This window comes from Phocoena sinus, chromosome 7 (assembly GCF_008692025.1).
Source record: "Phocoena sinus isolate mPhoSin1 chromosome 7, mPhoSin1.pri, whole genome shotgun sequence".
Lineage (NCBI taxonomy): Eukaryota > Metazoa > Chordata > Mammalia > Artiodactyla > Phocoenidae > Phocoena > Phocoena sinus.
Window position 1 is genome coordinate 13,900,033 of NC_045769.1, and position 18,021 is coordinate 13,918,053.

The 18,021-nt window shown below is 36.9% G+C and overlaps 1 protein-coding gene across 3 annotated transcripts in view; it reads left to right on the forward strand.

Annotated features, from left to right (window-relative positions):
• Positions 1-17,244, forward strand: part of CUL3 (cullin 3) — a 97,823-nt gene extending 80,579 nt beyond the window's left edge. For all 3 annotated transcript variants that reach the window (XM_032637232.1, XM_032637234.1, XM_032637235.1), the window contains 3 exons: positions 3,998-4,184; positions 13,866-14,011; positions 16,765-17,244. In XM_032637232.1, the coding sequence (XP_032493123.1) occupies positions 3,998-4,184; positions 13,866-14,011; positions 16,765-16,896 (465 nt within the window). In that variant the 3' untranslated portion in view covers positions 16,897-17,244. The remainder of the gene's footprint in view (positions 1-3,997; positions 4,185-13,865; positions 14,012-16,764) is intronic.
• The last annotated feature ends 777 nt before the right edge of the window (positions 17,245-18,021 follow it).

The following is an 18,021-nucleotide window of genomic DNA, read 5'->3' on the forward strand; positions in this document are numbered from 1 at the left end:
CCTAATTAACACACTAGAAAAGAAAAAGGAATGAAATTTATAAATATCAGGAGTTGACAAAGTTTGTCGACAGTATGATTGTCAGCTATAATAATCAACTGAGAAATGAGAGTTTGGTTGAAAAGTTTTTCTATAAATCATACTTACTTTAAGTCAACTTTTCTCTACATCAGAATTAATCTGAAAATGACATGAGAAAAAGGATGTTTTAATAAGAATCATAATCTTTCTAGGAATCATTCTAACCCAAAAAGTAGAAGACTTAATCGAAAAAGGCAATAAAAGAAAAGAATATGGAAGGGTAAATGTACCTGAAAGGGAAAGCTATGTGTTATAAAGGACTTTTTTTTTTTTAAGTCACCTATAAATTCAGTGAAATGTCAGTCCAAATCTGCGGAAGATTTCTTTTCTGTGAAACTTGACAGGCTGATCCCAGAATTCATCTGGGCAAGAAAATGCACAAGAATAGGCAAAGAGGGACAGGGATTTGGGAGATGGGAAGGCCCAGTAAGAGGGAAAGGAGTACGTCTTAATACCCAGACATACCTCAAAGTTAAAATTGTTTTTAACATGTGTAGACAAATAGGTCATTTGAACAAAATAGAGAGTCCAGAAACAGATTAGTATATAGAGAGGTGTTTGGAATGCGATATATTTACTATTTCTAATAAACTAAATTAAAATAACTGCTACTTCATTTGTGGGAATGGAAGGAAAATAGTATGGCGAACTTAGTTCCATATGTCATATCAAATGTAAAATCAAATTCCAGGTAGATGTAAGCACAAATCTATAAATGTAATAGAAAAAAAACAATATTTTGATAAGCGTGATATAAGTAAGGCCTTTTTTCAAGCTTGTTACATAAACCACAAAGAAAAAGACTGACAGATTTAACCAAGTAAAAAGTAATAAAACATGTAAATGATGAAATAAGTTAAAAGAGAAGATAAAGAGTCTAGGAGAGGGCCTCCCTGGTGGCGCATTGGTTGAGAGTCCACCTGCCAATGCCGGGGACATGGGTTCGTGCCCTGGTCTGGGAAAATGCCACATGCCGTGGAGCAGCTAGGCCCATGAGCCATGGCCGCTGAGCCTGCGCGTCCGGAGCCTGTGCTCCGCAACGGGAGAGGCCACAACAGTGAGAGGCCCACATACCGCCCCCCCCCCAAAAAAAAAAAAAAAAAAATCTAGGAGAAATTATTTACAGCAAGTAAGAGTATTGAAAACTGTAATACGTAAAGAGCACCAGTAAATTGATACAAAAACAGTTGAATAGAAAAACGTGGAAGGAATACGGATAAAGCACAGAAGAGTTACAGATATCTTGTAAACATAAAAAGATGGTTTTTTCTCCTATTGGTTATAGAAGTACAAATTAAAATAATGAGATAACATTTTTTTTTTTTTTTTTTTTTTATGCGTTACGCGGGCCTCTCACTGCTGTGGCCTCTCCCGTTGCGGAGGACAGGCTCCGGACGCGCAGGCTCAGCGGCCATGGCTCACGGGCCCAGCCGCTCCGCGGCATGTGGGATCCTCCCAGACCGGGGCACGAACCCGTGTCCCCTGCATCGGCAGGCGGACTCTCAACCACTGCGCCACCAGGGAAGCCCTGAGATAACATTTTTAGCCCAATAGATAGGCAAAATAAAAAGCCAGTTCTGTGTTTGAAGGTAGAGAGAATGAATACTTACAACTGCTGTGAAGTTAAATAGTTAAGAAACTTGAAAGGCAGTTTGTCACTGTCTATAAAATCTTTATAACTCTGAGGAAACAAGTACATTTCTAGAAATCTGCTTCAGAAACCTAGCTCTTGTACTCAGGCAGAAATGCATGCTCCATCACAAAATTGGATACAATCTCAATCTCCATATTGTGATAGAGCAGTACTATGGAATTCCCTGTAGCTTTAACGTCGTTATGCAAACATGCAAAATCATCAAGAAATTAATGGAAGAATTCATATGGTGTGATCCTGTTTATATTTAACACTAATACTAGTGTACAGGTAAGTATGTTAATGTACATACATGTATATGTGTATTTGTATTCGTGTCTGTGTGTGTGTATATGTAGATGTATTTTTAAAAATGGCATAGAAGGATGAACATTGAATTGCAGTACAGACATTTCCTGACTTATGGTGGTTTGACTTAAGATTTTTCAACTTTATGATGGCACAAAGCAGTACGCATTCAGTTGAGGCTGTACTTTGAATTTTGATCTTTTCCCAGGCTGGGATCAGCAAGCTGCAGCTCTCAGCTAGGTGATCACAAGAGTAAACAACTGATACACTTATCACCGTTCTGTACCCATACAACCATTCTGATTTTTACTTTCAGTACAATATTCAATAATTACATGGGATATTCAACACCATTATAAAAAATAGGCTTTGTGTTAGATGATTTTGCCCAACTATAGGCTAAGGTACGTGTTCTGAGCATGTTTAAGGTAGGCTAGGCTCAGCTAGGATGTTCAGTAGGTTACGCGCATTAAATGCATTTTCAGCTTACTCAGTACAATGAGTTTATTAGGACATAACCCCGTTGTAATTTGAATAAGATCTGTAGCTACCTCTAGGAATGATCTGTAGTTGTTAGAATACCACCTAAGGGGCTTCCCTGGTGGCGCAGTGGTTGAGAGTCCGCCTGCTGATGCAGGGGACACGGGTTCGTGCCCCGATCCGGGAGGATCCCACATGCCGCGGAGCGGCTGGGCCCGTGAGCCGTGGCCACTGAGCCTGCGCGTCCGGAGCCTGTGCTCCACAATGGGAGAGGCCACAACAGTGAGAGGCCCGCGTACCACAAAAAAAAAAACAAAAAAAAAATACCACCTAAGAAGGTATTTCCGGTTCTTTGACTATGGTTAAACAATAATACATGTAAATAAGTCACTTTTAGCATGTACATAATAATTACAGTTAACATTCTAATTATTAATAGCACCTATTTAATATGGTGGGATTAACATTTACATGTCTAAAGTATGTAGATATACTGAGATCATTTGAAGCAAGGGAATATACATCGTCATCACTAAAGGTCACATTTCTTTCGGTTTCACTTACCTGACAGTCCTTTAGAAAAGCCTAAACTGTTCTTCAGAGGCTTGTGAAAGGGAGAACAACTCTCTCCATATCAGTTACATACTCTGAATAACACCATCTTTATACCCACTCTTCCTGAGCTCCTTTTGAGAAAAAAACAGCTTTATACAATGTGAATCAAAATGATGTATCCTAATATGAAGATTTGCTGCACCATACAGTACCTGTAGATGTGAAGGGACTAAATCATATACATGTACAATTCTCTTACTGTCCCATTGACATAAAAAGAATATAATGAATTTAAAAGTTACAGATTCACTCTTTCCTGAACTGCTTTTTTTTCAGTATTACATTTTATTCATGCCATAATAATGTAGCAAAAATTATCACCTGCACTTCAAAACATTTCATGTTGCTTTTCATATTTAGTATTAATTATCAAGTATTTAAAAATTTTTTTTCCTAATTTGGTTATACAGGCAGTAAAAATGGTCAACTTGGATTGTAAATTTTGATAGTATGATAGAAGACCTTAGGTCACTCTTACTTTGATTATTTCTAGGAAAGAAGTTGCTAAGCAGAAGAGTAGTATGGATAAACTTGAGAGGATGATTGTAGAGTATTTGTAAAATTAGCAGTCATATGTTGATTAACACTTTGTTTTTTACCTAAATATTAAAGCAGGTCCCTTAATAATCTCTGCTGGATGACATTCTTAGACTACGCTTTATATCTCTGAAACAAAAAGTACATGTCTTCTAAGTATTTTGTAATTTGAACTACCTTTTTCTCTAATTTGTTCAAATAAGTGAGATTTTAGAGTCATAATAGTCAGGAAGTTCTTTGTTGTAAATTATTTAATGGAATTACCTAATTACTGCTTGGTCAATTTTACTTACTAATTAATCTTTCAAAAAATCTAATTATGTTAATCTGATGAAATTTCAGGAAATCCAACAAGAGACAGATATCCCTGAAAGAGAACTTGTTAGAGCCCTGCAGTCCCTCGCCTGTGGTAAACCAACACAGCGAGTTCTCACAAAGGAACCCAAGTCAAAGGAAATAGAAAATGGTCACATATTTACAGTTAATGATCAGTTCACATCCAAACTACACAGAGTCAAGATTCAAACAGGTATCTGGAATTATATTTTTCTCTCTAAAAAAATTATATATATTTCTTCTTTCTAAAAAAAATTCTTAATTGTTGGATTTCTATTTTTTAAAAAGTAATGCTTTTCTGGTGCTGCGTGACATATAGGCTTAAGAAATAAAGCACTTTTATTGATACGTATTCCTGTCAAAATGCAGTTGAATCCAAGTACAGTAAGCATTTTAAAAAGTCATTCATAATGTGAACAAGTATTTATTTCCATATGGTTTTCTGCAAGTGAAATATAATTTTACGAACATATTAGTACTTATAATTGTTTTTAACTGGTTAACTAATAGTCATTGATGTCCATTTTAAAGCATTTACAGATTTCTCAAAATTGGGAGTTACCTATTTAAAATTTAATCTTTAAATGCAACTATTTATATTTGATAAATACTTTCTAAGTTGCAAAATTTAAAAACCCATATTCTCTAACTTAAAACCAGTGATGACCCTGTTGTGAACAGATTTTGGTATAGCTTTTTTTTAGGTTGATGGTAAACGTCCTACTTATTGTATATTTAGCTATGTAAGGTGTATATTTTCTATGCATTTAAGGAGGAAAAAAGGTACTTTACCTTTGCTGATTTTTAAAACTCTAATGTAGCTTGCTACCTGGTTTCAAAACTAGTATTAGATAAGCTTCCCAATGCTAGTTTATCCATTACAGCTAATATGTCTGTACAGTAAGATTAACTTTTTAAATGACTACAATTTTCTGATTTGAAAATGGTTTTACATTATATATTAATAAAAGATAAAGTCTTTTTAAAATTATTTTAATGTTAAATATACAGTTGATTGCCAGAATATATTGATTCAAGAACATTTTATATATACTTTTGTTTTTCTTTTTGACCCTAATTGGATATTCTTTTCAAAGCAGAGTGGTCTCTCTTTACAGACTTGACTACTTTGTCCCATCATTGCAAACCTTATCATTGTATCTTATCTTCATCACCAAAATTGATCCATATATTTGGGACACAGATGTATATTAAAAATAAAACAACTGTGCTAAGGAGGGTCATGGAGTAAAATTTCTTCTTCTCCCAGTACAAGACATATGACTATAGTTTTGGGCAGAAATGGGTTTTGGATATCAGGACTTACTTGAATCTCAGATTTGGAGGATATATGGTGATACATGTCTGAAATACCCAGCCTCACCCTGCTTTATCCTAAATAAATAAGTGTCTTTGTAATGCAAGATTCCATCGTGTCCTGCAAATATTGTCAGATATTATTGTGATTATCAAAAAAATAGTCTTCTTCATAGATTGTTAATTTTTGGTGTTAAGTGTGTGTGTATAGTATTTTAGATCTGATTAAAATAGGAATATAGTTAATACATGATGAAGAATTTGACTCGATGACCTTTTAAAGTCCTTTTCAGCTGTAAAATTCTGTAAAGAAAAATGTTTTTCATTTTGAAATGGTGCTTAGATTGTCTTGGCTCTTACTGATATTTTGTAGAAGTTAAAAATTTCTCTCTGGTGATAAGTATTGTGACCACATAGTTTTTTTAAAGTTGTCAAAATACATGTTTGCCTTTTCGAGAAAGTACTCAGGCTCGTAATCAAATATTCAGAGACGCTGATCTTACCTACTTATGCTGCTTTTTACTGTGGTCAGTAATAGACATTCAAGCAAAAACTGAAAAGCATTTACTCAAATAACACAACCTTTGAAAAGAATTAGATTCGTTTTATTTTACAGTGATTTCTATAGTTGACAGCCTTCCCCACCACCAGCACTCACTTTCTCTGTCCCTTTCCTCCTAATACATCTAGATACTTAGGTACCCACTTACACAGCACATACCCTTGTTATGCTCTTCTTAAATGCAGAGAGTATTGTGCTAGGCTCTGGGAGTGAGCTCCTGCCCTCACATTTTTAAAAACATCATAATTCAGTGTGTATCACCACAATCTTCCCATTTATCTTGGAGTATATCAATTTAGGTGACCAAATTTAGATGAACCAAGTGGATTGTTAAAAAGTTTTTTTCCCTCCACCATTTTATTTTATATATTTTCACATCTGCAGGAAAAGTGAAAAACGCTCTAATAGATAAACGTTAAAATTTTGCCGCATTTGCTCAAGCACCCTTATTTCTACCCTCGTGCTCTCCCTCTCTCCCTTCATATATGTATATATTTCCTACAGCATTTTTTAAAATATTTTTTAAATAGCTCTTTATTGGAGTATAATTGCTTTACAATACTGTGTTAGTTTCTGTTGCACAAGAAAGTGAATTAGCCATGTCCCCATATCCCCTTCCTTTTGAGCCTCCCTGCCATCCTCTCTATCCCACGCTCTAGGTCATTGCAAAGCACCAAGCCCATCTCCCTGTGCTATGCAGCTGCTTCCCATCAGCCAACTATTTTACATTCAGTAGTGTACGTATGTCGATGCTACTCTCACTTCGCCCCAGTTTCGCCCTCCCACCCCATGTCCTCAAGTCCATTTTCTATGTCTACCTCTTTTTTTTAGATTCCACATATATGTGTTAATACATATTTGTTTTTCTCTTTCTGATTTACTTCACTCTGTGTGACAGACTCTGGGTCCATCCACCTCACTACAAATAACTCCAGTTTTCTTTTTATGGCTGAGTAATATTCCATTGTATAAAGTGCCACATCTTCTTTATCCATTCATCTGTCATTGGACATATAGGTTGGTTCCATGTCCTGGCTATTGTAAATAGTGCTGCAGTGAACATTGTGGTACATGTCTCTTTTTGAATTATGGTTTTCTCCAGGTATATGCCCAGTAGTGGGATTGTTGGGTCATATGGTAATTCTAGTTTTAGTCTTTTCAGGAACCTCCATACTGTTTTCCATAGTGGTTGTATCAGTTTACATTCCCACCAACAGTGCAGGAGAGTTCCCTTTTCACCACACCCTTTCCAGCATTTATTATTCCTAGATTTTTTGATAACGGCCATTCTGACCAACATGAGGTGATACCTCATTGTAGCTTTGATTTGCATTTCCCTAATAATTAGTGATACTGAGCATCTTTTCATGTGCCTCTTGGCCATCTGTGTGTCTTCGTTTGTGAAATGTCTATTTGGGTCTTCCACCTATTTTTAAACTGGATTGTTTGTTTTTTTTATATTGAGCTCCATGAGCTGTTTGTATATTTTGGAGATTAATCCTTTGTTGTTTCATTTGCAAATATTTTCTCGCATTCTGAGGGTTGTCTTTTTGTCTTATGGTTTCCTTTGCTGTGCAAAAGCTTTTAAGTTTAATTAAGTCCCATTTGTTTATTTTTGCTTTTATTTCCCTTACTCTAGAAGGTAGATCAAAAAAGATCTTGCTGTGGTTTATGTCAAAGGGTGTTTTTCCTATGTTTTCCCCTAAGAGTTTTATAGTGTCTGGTCTTACATTTAAGTCTTTAACCCATTTGGACTTTATTTTTGTGTATGGTGTTAGGTATTGTTCTAATTTCATTCTTTTACATGTAGCTGTCCAGTTTTCCCAGCACCACTTATTGAAGAGGCTGTCTTTTCTCCATTGTATGTTCTTGCCTCCTTTGTCGTAAATTAGTTGACCATATGTGCGTGGGTTAATCTCTGGGCATTCTGTCCCGTACCGTTGATCTGTATTTCTGTTTTTGTGCCACTGCCGTACTGTCTTGATTACTGTAGCTTTGTGGTGTAGTTTGAAGTCGGGGAGCCTGATACCTCCAACTCCGTTTTTCTTTCTCAAGATGCTTTGGCTCTTCGGGGTCTTTTGTGTTTCCATACGAATGGTAAAATTTTTTGTTCTAATTCTGTGAAGAATGCCATTGGTAGTTTGATAGGGATTGCATTGAATCTGTAGATTGCTTTGGGTAGTATAGTCATTTTCACAGTATTGATTCTTCCAACCCAAGAACATGATATATTTCTCCATCTGTTTATGTCATCTTTGATTTCTTTCATCAGTGTTTTATAGTTTTCTGAGTACAAGTCTTTTGCCTCCTTAGGCAGGTTTATTCCTAGGTATTTTATTCTTTTTGTTGCAGTGGCAAATGGGAGTGTTTCCTTTATTTCTCTTTCTGATTTTTCATTGTTGGTGTAGAGGAATGCCAGAGATTTCTGTGCATTAATTTTGTATCCTGCAACCTTACCAAATTCATTGATTAGTTCTAGTAGTTTTCTGGTGGCATTTTTAGGATTTTCTACATATAATATCATGTCATTGGCAAACAGTGAGTTTTACTTCTTCTTTTCCAATTTGTATTCCTTTTATTTCTTTTTCTTCTCTGATTGCTATGGCTAGGACTTCCAAAACTATGTTGAATAACAGTGGCGAGAGTGAACATCCTTGTCTTGTTCCTGATCTTAGTGGAAATGCTTTCAGTTTTTCACGATTGAGTATGATGCTTGCTGTGGGTTTGTCATATATGGCCTTGATTATGTTGAGGTAGGTACCCTCTATGCCCATTTTATGGAGTTTTTATCATAAATGGGTGTTGAATTTTGTCACAGGCTTTTTCTGCATCTATTGAGATGATCATATGTTTCTTATTCCTTAATTTGCTAATGTGGTGTATCACATTGATTGATTGCATATATTGAAGAATCCTTGCATCTCTGGGATAATTCCCACTTGATCATGGTGTATGGTCCTTTTAATGTGCTTTTCGATTCTGTTTGCTAGTATTTTCTTGAGGTTTTTTCCATCTATGTTCATCAGTGATATTGGTCTATAATATTCTTTTTTTGTGATATCTTTTTCTGGTTTTGGTATCAGGATGATGATGGCTTCGTAGAATAAATTTGGGAGTGTTTCGCCCTGTGTAGTTTTTTGGAAGAGTTAGAGAAGGATGGGTGTTAGCTCTTCTCTAAATGTTTGATAGAATTCGCCTGTGAAGCCATCTGGTCCTGTACTTTTGTTTGTTGGAAGATTTTTAATTATGGTTTCAATTTCATTACTTGTGATACATCTGTTTATATTTTCTAATTCTTTATGGTTCAGTCTTGGAAAATTGTACCTTTCCAGGAATTTGTCCATTTCTTCGTGGTTGTCCATTTTATTGGCATATAGTTGTTGGCAGTAGTCTCTTATAATTCTTTGTATTTCTGCAGTGTCAGTTGTGATTTCTCCTTTTTCATTTCTAATTTTATTGATTTGTGTCCTCTCCCTTTTTTTTTGATGAGTTTGGCTAAAGGTTTATCAGTTTTGTTTATCTTCTCAATGAACCAGCTTTTACTTTTATTGATCTTTGCTATTGTTTTCTTCGTTTGTGTTTCATTTATTTCTGCTTTGATCTTTATGATTCCTTTCCTTCTCCTGATTTTAGGTTTTCTTTGTTCTTCTTTCTCTAGTTGTTTTAAGTGTAGGGTTAGATTGTTTGAGATTTTTCTTGTTTCTTGAGGTGAGATTCTGTTGCTATAAACTTCCCTCTTAGAACTGCTTTTGCTGAATCCCATAGGTTTTGGGGTCATCGTGTTTTCATTGTCATTTGTTTTAGGTATTTTTTGATCTCCTCTTTGATTTCTTCAATCTCTTGGTTATATAGTAGTGCACTGTTTAGTCTCCATGTATTTGTTTTTTACAGGTTTTTTCCTGTAATTGATTTCTAGTCTCAGCATTGTGGTCAGAAAAGATGCTTGATACAATTTCAATATTCTTAAGTTTTCCAAGGCTTGATTTGTGACCCAAGATGTGATCTGTCTTGGAGAATGTTCCATGTGCACTTGAGAAGAAAGTGTATTCTGCCACTTTTGGGTAGAATGTTCTATAAATATCAATTAGATCTATCTGGTCTCTTGTGTCATTTAAAGGTTGTGTTTACTTATTTATTCTCTGTTTGGATGATTTGTCCATTGGTGTAAGTGGGGTGTTAAAGTCCCCTACTATAATTGTGTTTCTGTCAGTTTCTCCTTTCATGGTTGTTAGCATTTGCCTTATGTATTGAGGTGCTGCTGTGTTGGTGCCGAAACATTTATAATTGTTGTATCTTCTTCTTGGATTGATCCTGTGATCATTATGTAGTGTCCCTCCTTATCTCTTGTAACAGTCTTTATTTTAAAGTCTATTTTATCTGATACGAGTATTGCTACTTCAGCTTTCTTTCCATTTGCATGGAATATCTTTTTTCCATCCCTACAGTTTCAGTCTGTAAGTGTCCGTAGGTCTGAAATGGGTCTCTTCTAGACAGCATATATATGAGACTTGTTTTCGTATCCATTCAGCAAGTCTGTGTCTTTTGGTTGGAGCATTTAATCCATTCACGTTGAAGATAATAATCAATATGTATGTTCCTATTACCATTTTCTTAATTGTTTGGGTTTGTCTTTGTGGGTCTTTTTCTTCTCTTGTGTTTCCCCCTTAGCAAAGTTTCTTGAGCGTTTGTTGTAAAGCTGGTTTGGTGCTGATGAATTCTCTTAGCTTTTGCTTGTCTGAAAAGCTTTTGACTTCTCCATTGAATCTCTTTTTTTTTGGTGGTACGCGGGCCTCTCACTGTTGTGGCCTCTCCCATTGTGGAGCACAGGCTCCGGACGCGCAGGCCCAGCGGCCATCGCCCACAGGCCCAGCCGCTCCGCGGCATGTGGGATCCTCCCAGACTGGGGCACAAACCCGCGTCCCCTGCATCGGCAGGCGGACTCCCAACCACTGCGCCACCAGGGAAGCCCTCTCCATCGAATCTTAATGACATCCTTGCTGGGTAGAGTAATCTTGGTTGTAGGTTTTTCTCTTTCATCACTTTAAGTGTATCCTGCCACTCCCTTCTGGCCTGCAGAGTTTCCACTGAAAAATCAGCTGATAACCTTATGGGGATTCCTTTGTATGTCATTTCTTGTTTTTTCCCTTGCTGCTTTTAATAGTTTTTCTTTGAATTTAATTTTTTTACTTTGATGATTACGTGTCTTGGTGTGTTTTTCCTCGGGTTTATCCTGTATGGGACTCTGTGCTTCCTGGACTTGGGTGACTATTTCCTTTCCCGTGTTAGGGAAGTTTTCGATTATAATCTCTTCACATATTTTCTCAGACCCTTTCTTTTTCTCTTCCTCTTCTGGGACCCCTCTAATTCGAATATTGGTGAGTTTAGTGTTGTCCCAGAGGTCTCTGAGACTCTCCTCAATTCTTTTCATTCTTTTTTCTTTATTCTGCTCCTCGGCAGTTATTTCCACCATTTTGACTTCCAGCTCACTGATTTGTTCTTCTGCCTGAGTTATTCTGTTATTGTTTCCTTCTAGTGTAATTTTCATTTCAGTTATTATGTTGTTCATCTCTGTTTGTTCTTTAGTTCTTCTAGATCTTTGTTAAACATTTCTTGTATGTTCTCAATCTGTACCTTCATTCTATTTCTGAGATTCTGGATCATCTTTACTGTCATTATTCTGAATTCTTTTTCAGGTAGGTTGCCTATTTCCTCTTAATTTATTTGACCCTTTAGGTTTTTACCTTACTCCTTCATCAGTGACATGTTTTTTGCTGTCTCTTTTTTTTTTTTTAATGAGTGGGATTGTGTTCCTACCTTACTGGTTTGTCCTGAGGCTTCCAGCACTGGAGTTTGTAGGCTTATTGGGTAGAGCTGGGTCTTCGTGCTGAGCTGAGGACCTCTGTGAGTCCTCACTCTGATGAATATTCCCTGGGGTCTGAGGTTCTCTGTCAGTCCAGTGGTGAGATAAAAGAAAAAGGGATAGGGGCCTTGGCTGTGGAGGGGTTGCTTAAGCAAGAGCGAGGTTTGGGTGGTGGGCAGGGCCTATGCTCAGGACCCACAGGGCTGGAAAAGGCCCTGGGGGCTGTGGGGGGTGGAGCTTAGGCTCAAGGAACAGAAGGGGCCCAGGCTTGCCCCCCACACCTGGTCTCAGAGGGCAGGGGGCCTCACCTAGGGGCTCAGCAGGCTTCCTGGGCTCAAGTGGTGGGGCAGATGCCCTCCTCTTCTCTCCTGCGCCTCTGGTCTGGGAGGGCCCCTCCTGATCTCCTGGGCTTCCCTCCTGTGCCCCCAGGGACCTGCGTGGCCTGGAGGGGACTTTGGGGGGCAGGGGACTGGCCTGGGGACTCAGCAGGCTCCTTTCCCACTCTTCGTGGTGAGTCCCTCCTGCCTGTGTCTTCTGACCTACCTGGCCTCAGGGGTGCCGATCCTGTCTGGCCTCCACTTCTCCTCCCCCCTCAGTCCCCCTGTGTCCTACTGGTTCACTTTGCAGTTCCTCCTGTCTCCTTGGGCATGAGAGTCCCCCACCAGCAGCCGGCAGGTGCCCTAGTTGTGGGGAGACGCTAACTCCACATCTTTCCACACCGCCATCTTGACTCCGCCTCCTTTCCTACATCATTTTAACTTAATTTGCCAGCGTTATAACACTTCCCACATAAATACTTGAGCATATACCTATCTCAGAATTAAGATTTTACCACATAATTGTAATACTGTATCACACCCCAAAAAATTAATAATTCCAAACATTTATATATCACCCATATTTACATGTCCACAGTTATCTCAAAAATGCCTTTCATATCTTATTTTTTGGATCCAGGATTCAGTCAGGGGTTCCACATTACATTGATTTTAATTTTCTTTAGTTCTATTCAATCTAATCCAGTGCCTCTATCTTTTTTTTCCCCTTATGACATTGAATTTTTGAAGAAAAGCATTTTTCTTCTTTAGTTGAGCATTTAATTTTACTCTTTTTTTTTAAGGTATTGATTAACTTGGGAGAAGATACTGAAGCAGAATTCTTAACCGAGGGATTCTAATTAGAAACAGCTGAATGAATATGCACACCAAAATGATCTTCTAAATTGTACAGTCTGCTATCTCCTGGTTGTGCCCAGGCCTAAGTCAGCAATGTTGCATATGGTTCTTTGTAATTTTACAGTTTCTCCCTCCAGAAACTTCACATCTGTCTCCTATTGATGACCAAATAAATTAAAAAAATCTTTCTCTGCTGCTTCAATTAGAGCAAAGTTATAAGAGAAAGGGACTTTTATACTTAATTCTTTAGCAGTTGCCTTGAAGACTATAGGGAATAACAGTAAGACTTCTAAAGAGTGGAATATAGTTTGCATTAGTCATATTGAGATTATGACATTTAATAATTACCAAGATACATGTTAAGAAATTGTTGAATAATTGATGAGAGGTACAAAAGAATTGTTACGGAGTTAAGTGACATTCTAGTGGTACTTTAAATTTTTTATTTAGCTAACTAAATCTTGGCAATACATGTTCTTTCCTCCTCTTAAAAGTCCTCACATTTCTCCTGTTTGAGGTACTTTTGGTGAGGTTTAACTTAGAGTCATGGTGGTAAAATACTAGTTAACCTCTGGAAGTCACAAGCAATGAAAACTATTTACTGATAATTTTACTGCTAAATATATCAGCTAGTGTTTTTCTTCTAGGAAAGGAGTCATTGAATTCTATAAAAATAAAATTGGTTTTATTATCTCTGTAAAATTAAACTCCTAATATTTAGAATTGAAGAATTTTTATATCACTGCTTGTTAATTATTTAAATATTTATTAAAGTAAACGTTGAATTAGGCACTTTTTGAGTGTTTAATTAATAAGTATATGTGTGGTGTGTATTCAGAGGTTGACATTGATTTCTCTCTTGACAATAGTAAATTATATTAAGTTTGCTTACAAACATTTTTCCTTACTTTTGAAATTTATATCATAATCACATGGTAAATGTCTTTATTTCTCTTTTAGTTGCTGCCAAACAAGGTGAATCTGACCCAGAAAGGAAAGAAACAAGGCAGAAAGTAGATGACGACAGAAAACATGAGATAGAAGCTGCTATAGTGCGGATAATGAAATCTAGGAAGAAGATGCAGCACAATGTGTTAGTAGCAGAGGTGAGAACACTTCCGGACTGGATTAACGTAGAAAAGACAAAATTACTTTAACTATTTAAATTTAGGAAAGTACTGTATTCAGCTAATTTAAAATACAATCTTAAAATTAGAAAACCGTAGTCAAATAACACATTATTAAAAGCATGGTAGGTACTTGCTTGATAGTTAAACATAGCCAGTGCGTCAAAATATGTGCACACTTTAAGAACTAATATGTTTGTAATGAAGATAATAATAGAATATTGTCCCATGAAGAATAAAGAAAAAGCTTTTCACTGCTATTTAGTACTTTGATGTAAAACAAACTACCTATACTTCTAAAAATTAATGGCTTATTTATTGAGTAAAAGTTAGGAAACTAAGGAGGGGAAGACCATTGTGAAGCCATTGAAATAGTGAGGAACAAGGTGATTAGGGCTGAATAAAGTATTGGTTGAAGATAGAGAGCTGAATGAAGACACATAGGAAGTGAAATTGACGGCATTTATTGACTGATCGTGGGAAATGAGACGGAGGAGTGGAGGACGACTCTGAGACCCTTGCTTGCTTGGCCAGGTAGAGGCTGGTTTCTTTAACTGAAAAGGGAGGGGCAGTGTGCTGCTGTGTTCCACGGGTCAGCTAATACCACTTTTTATAAGTTGACTTCGTATCACATGGCAGAGGAAGAGAATTATAGGTGAGTGGTCAGTCAGTAATTTAAAAAATCATTAAAAAACCAAAACAAACCTTTAAGACATGTTGGCAATTAGGTGACTGGTTAGTTTTCCCGTGTTCATTGGACTGGTAAGAATAGACATTTGATGGTAGTTCCTTGAGAAGTAAATGGAGGTGAAACCACCAAGTGAGTGGTTTCTCCTTTGAGGTGTTGGCTCGTGGGAAGGGCACAGAGAGCAATACTAGAGGATTAAGTGTTGAGTTGAGGGCTTCTGGGTACTGTTTTTCTAGATGGGAAGACATTGAGTTATATTTATATTCTAAGGATAAGGAGAGATGATGCTTAAAAACAAAAGGGAAGAAAAATGAGGTGAGGGGTTACTTGATGTACTCAAGTCTAGAAAAAGAAAAGCGAGAGGGTTGTATAGAGAACACAGGTAGGTGGTAGATGTGTTAACAGGGATGCTACCAAATACTTTTCCCGAGAACCCAGGGCTGGGTACAGGGGTGGTTGGAATGAAGCATGGAAACAAGCCATGGACAAATGGATAAATGTAAGGTTGTGGAAGTTTGAGGAATTTCAAACTGAAATGGCCTCTTTTCTTATGTAAAACAGGATGTGAGGTTATGGTGCTTGAGAACTTGCTGACCTTGAATGCTGTAAATTTGTGTTATCAGCCTAAACCAGAGATTGGCAACCTTTTTTTAAATGGCCAGTTGCAGCATGAAAGCACCCGTAGATAACAAGTGAGTGTGCTGTGTTCCAGGAGGGATTACAACAGGCAGCGGGCTGTATTTGCCTGTGGACCCCAGGTCTACACAAAAGGTGTAAAAACGACAACTTTACTCAATAAAGAACCGAGTAGTGGATTTTGGGTGATGTAGTAAATGTAGAATGGGTGCTTATGGAACAGAACCAAAGGAGTCAGGGAGTTGAAGGTACTGTTGGGGGTGCAGCTCAGGTGATCTTTTATGAAGGAAAGAGGTGAGGTCAGACAAAGAAGTTATTGATAGCTTAGAAGAAAGGGCCAGAGGATTGATTCAGGGTCTCAAGTGGGTTGAGAACAAATTTGTTGATACTGGAGTGATAATATTAGAAGAGTGATGGATTTTAGTTGGGGAGTGAAGTGCTGACGTTTCCGACTTTGAAGAGTTAATAATCCATTGTAGCCTTCGAAATGAACTGATCCAACACTTGTAAAAGAGAAGCTGGCTTATGGCTAGATGAGTGATCTGCAAGATCACTAACTGGATTAGTGAGAAAAGCATGGGCTTCAGGGGCAGGAGGATGTAGATTCTCATCTCTTCTGGCTCTAGTTACTACTTGTTCATACCATTTTTCCTTTCTGGCTTATTTTCCTCATTTGTAAAACGAGACAACCTACTTTGCAGGGTTAAGAGCATTGAATAAATAAATATAAACAAAACTGACTGATACATAGTCAGATTTCGGCTAGTGCTGTAGTTCCTGTTGTATTATTACCGATGTCACGATACCTAGAATCCCGACAGCTGTTGGAGAAAAGAATACCAAGAGTAGCACTTAACTATGGACTGGGCATTATTCTAAAGCATCACATCTGTTAACTCATCTAATATACACAACAACTTCATGAGGTTAAGTAACTTTCCCAAGGGCCCAGAGCTAGTAAGTCGTAGAGCTGGGATTTGAATCCAGGCAAGTCTGAGTCCCGAGTTTGTGCTTTTAAACACATTATGCTACCCAAATTCTGTGACTTGGGGGAGTAACCCAGAAGTCATTAGATTATAGCTTCAAAATGGGTTAAACTATACGGTGGTATAAATTCATACTAGTATATTGCAACTAATTCGTCTGTTAATCCACTTTAGCATTCACATTCTGATGTGAGGAGGTATGTTCTAGCCATACATTACATTTTCAAATAGAATCCTTTTTAATTTTCTGTATTTTTAATGTTCATAATCAAATTAGTAAAGTTTGAGCTGAGTCTTAAAATGACATATCAGTTGTACTCAAAAATAAGAATTTTTGTGTGTTTATATAGAAATGTTTTTTGTTTTTGTTTTTTAATTTTCTGGTAGGAATTAGTGTTTTTTTTTTTAACCTTCTCTTTTAGGTAACTCAGCAGTTGAAGGCTCGATTCTTACCAAGTCCAGTTGTTATTAAAAAACGTATCGAAGGACTCATTGAGAGAGAATATTTGGCACGAACACCTGAGGATCGCAAAGTATACACATATGTAGCATAAAATGCATTCAGGAACTTGATTTATTATTGGACTGTACTCTTCGCATGGACTGGGAAGTTCTTTTAAATCATTAAATATTAAGACGACCATCTCTTCTATTAAATTACAGTACATGTTTTAGACCATTCAGATCAAGCCTTTACTCCCTTTGAGAGTTTTCAACATCAGTTGATTGAGCTTCAGGCTTTACAACGTTTATCCCTGTAGAGATCATCTTTACAGTTCCTCGGGAAAATGTGAATGTGCCGCGTTTTGTTTTCAATACTGTATGAAAACAGGAAAAAATAAAACAAAATTTAGAAAATACAGCTCATTAAAATAAAATTGTTGGATTTCATTTCCCCAGGTCTTCAGTGTTCATGTAAATGTGTTTTTGTAGTGTTGCTTAGCACTTTGCGCATTGTATAAGTTGGGTAACAAAAATGGTAAAAGAAATGACACAATTCCCAATTATCTCGCTCTGCTTAAGGCATTTCTTTAGCTCGTCTTGTTTAATTTAAAGGTTTGGTAAATTTACAGAGACCCAAGCATAAAATTTGAGCATGCTTTATTCTACCACTTGCACTTACTAATCTAATAGCCTAATGACCAGGAACCTTTGTTTTGGGCTCAGTATACACCCTGGTTTGATTTTTCCCTACTGTAATTTGAGATGTCGCAAATTCTTACAATGATTAGGTTTTGTTCTGCATTATCTCTAGAGAAAGAAAATATTTTAGTATGTATAAATTGTACAATAATTTTTTGCTGTTGTACTCACTGCTAATAGTGGATTGTATAGGGCAGTGTTTTTATTTCATTTTATTGTAGACAAAAATAAATGAATTCAGTATACACATACTCACTAATTCAGGTGTGTCAGAGCACAAAGTTGGCAGCTGGTTGTATTTAATTCAGCCCCTCTGAAAAGCACATACAGTCTACACTTTGTTTCTAAATATCTTAGGTTCACCCTCTCTTAAATATATATTTTGGTGAAGCTGGGATGCACTGTTAATTTTCTGTTTCAGAATGCATTCTAAAGATGCAATAAATACGATTACCTTAATATTTTTTAATAAGATCTTTAGTTCTTGCAGCTGCGTTTTGGAAAGTGATTAAGCAATATTTTTCAAACCTGATGAT